The 641-nt window shown below is 56.0% G+C and overlaps 1 protein-coding gene across 1 annotated transcript in view; it reads left to right on the top strand.

Annotated features, from left to right (window-relative positions):
* Nucleotides 1-641, top strand: part of LOC108803479 (solute carrier family 52, riboflavin transporter, member 2-like) — a 29,169-nt gene that overhangs the window by 1,600 nt on the left and 26,928 nt on the right. The window contains exon 2 of the mRNA XM_018575320.1: nucleotides 122-255. Within this exon, the coding sequence (XP_018430822.1) occupies nucleotides 132-255 (124 nt within the window). The 5' untranslated portion in view covers nucleotides 122-131. The remainder of the gene's footprint in view (nucleotides 1-121; nucleotides 256-641) is intronic.

Raw genomic sequence — 641 nt, 5'->3', positions numbered from 1 at the left:
GGGAATGGGGGAGGGGGGGTACATATTTGGTTTATGTATCTGGATGGAGCTCCGAAGCAGGAATTGGGTTTTTCGGGTAGATAATACTTTTTAATCCTTACTACTCCCCATCTTTTCCCAGCATTGGAGACATGGAGGTGACGGGCCGATCCCTCGTCACGCATGCCCTCGTGGCCTTGTTTGGTATGGGATCCTGGGTGTCTGTGAACTCCTTGTGGGTGGAGCTTCCTGTCGTTGTGAAGGTGCTTCCGGAGGGTGAGCGACGTTACTTGTTTGTCCTTATTCTGGAATTTTTGCCCATGCGTTCTGGACGGGCCTGATGTGCGGACACTGCCAGACTGAAGAGGAGGCGGGGCTACAGGAGGAGGACATATTGGGTGGAGGCGGGGCTACAGGAGGAGGACATATTGGGTGGAGGCGGGGCTACAGGAGGAGGATATATTGGGTGGAGGCTGAACTACAGGAGGAGGACATATTGGGTGGAGGCCGGGCTACAGGAGGAGGACATATTGGGTGGAGGCAGGGCTACAGGAGGAGGACATATTGGGTGGAGGCGGGGCTACAGGAGGAGGACCTATTGGGTGGAGGCTGGACTACAGGAGGAGGACATATTGGGTGGAGGCGGGGCTACAGGAGGAGGA

Source organism: Nanorana parkeri, unplaced genomic scaffold, assembly GCF_000935625.1.
Source record: "Nanorana parkeri isolate BGI_ZX_2015 unplaced genomic scaffold, ASM93562v1 scaffold3785, whole genome shotgun sequence".
Lineage (NCBI taxonomy): Eukaryota > Metazoa > Chordata > Amphibia > Anura > Dicroglossidae > Nanorana > Nanorana parkeri.
This window is presented reverse-complemented; position numbering and strand designations above follow the sequence as displayed.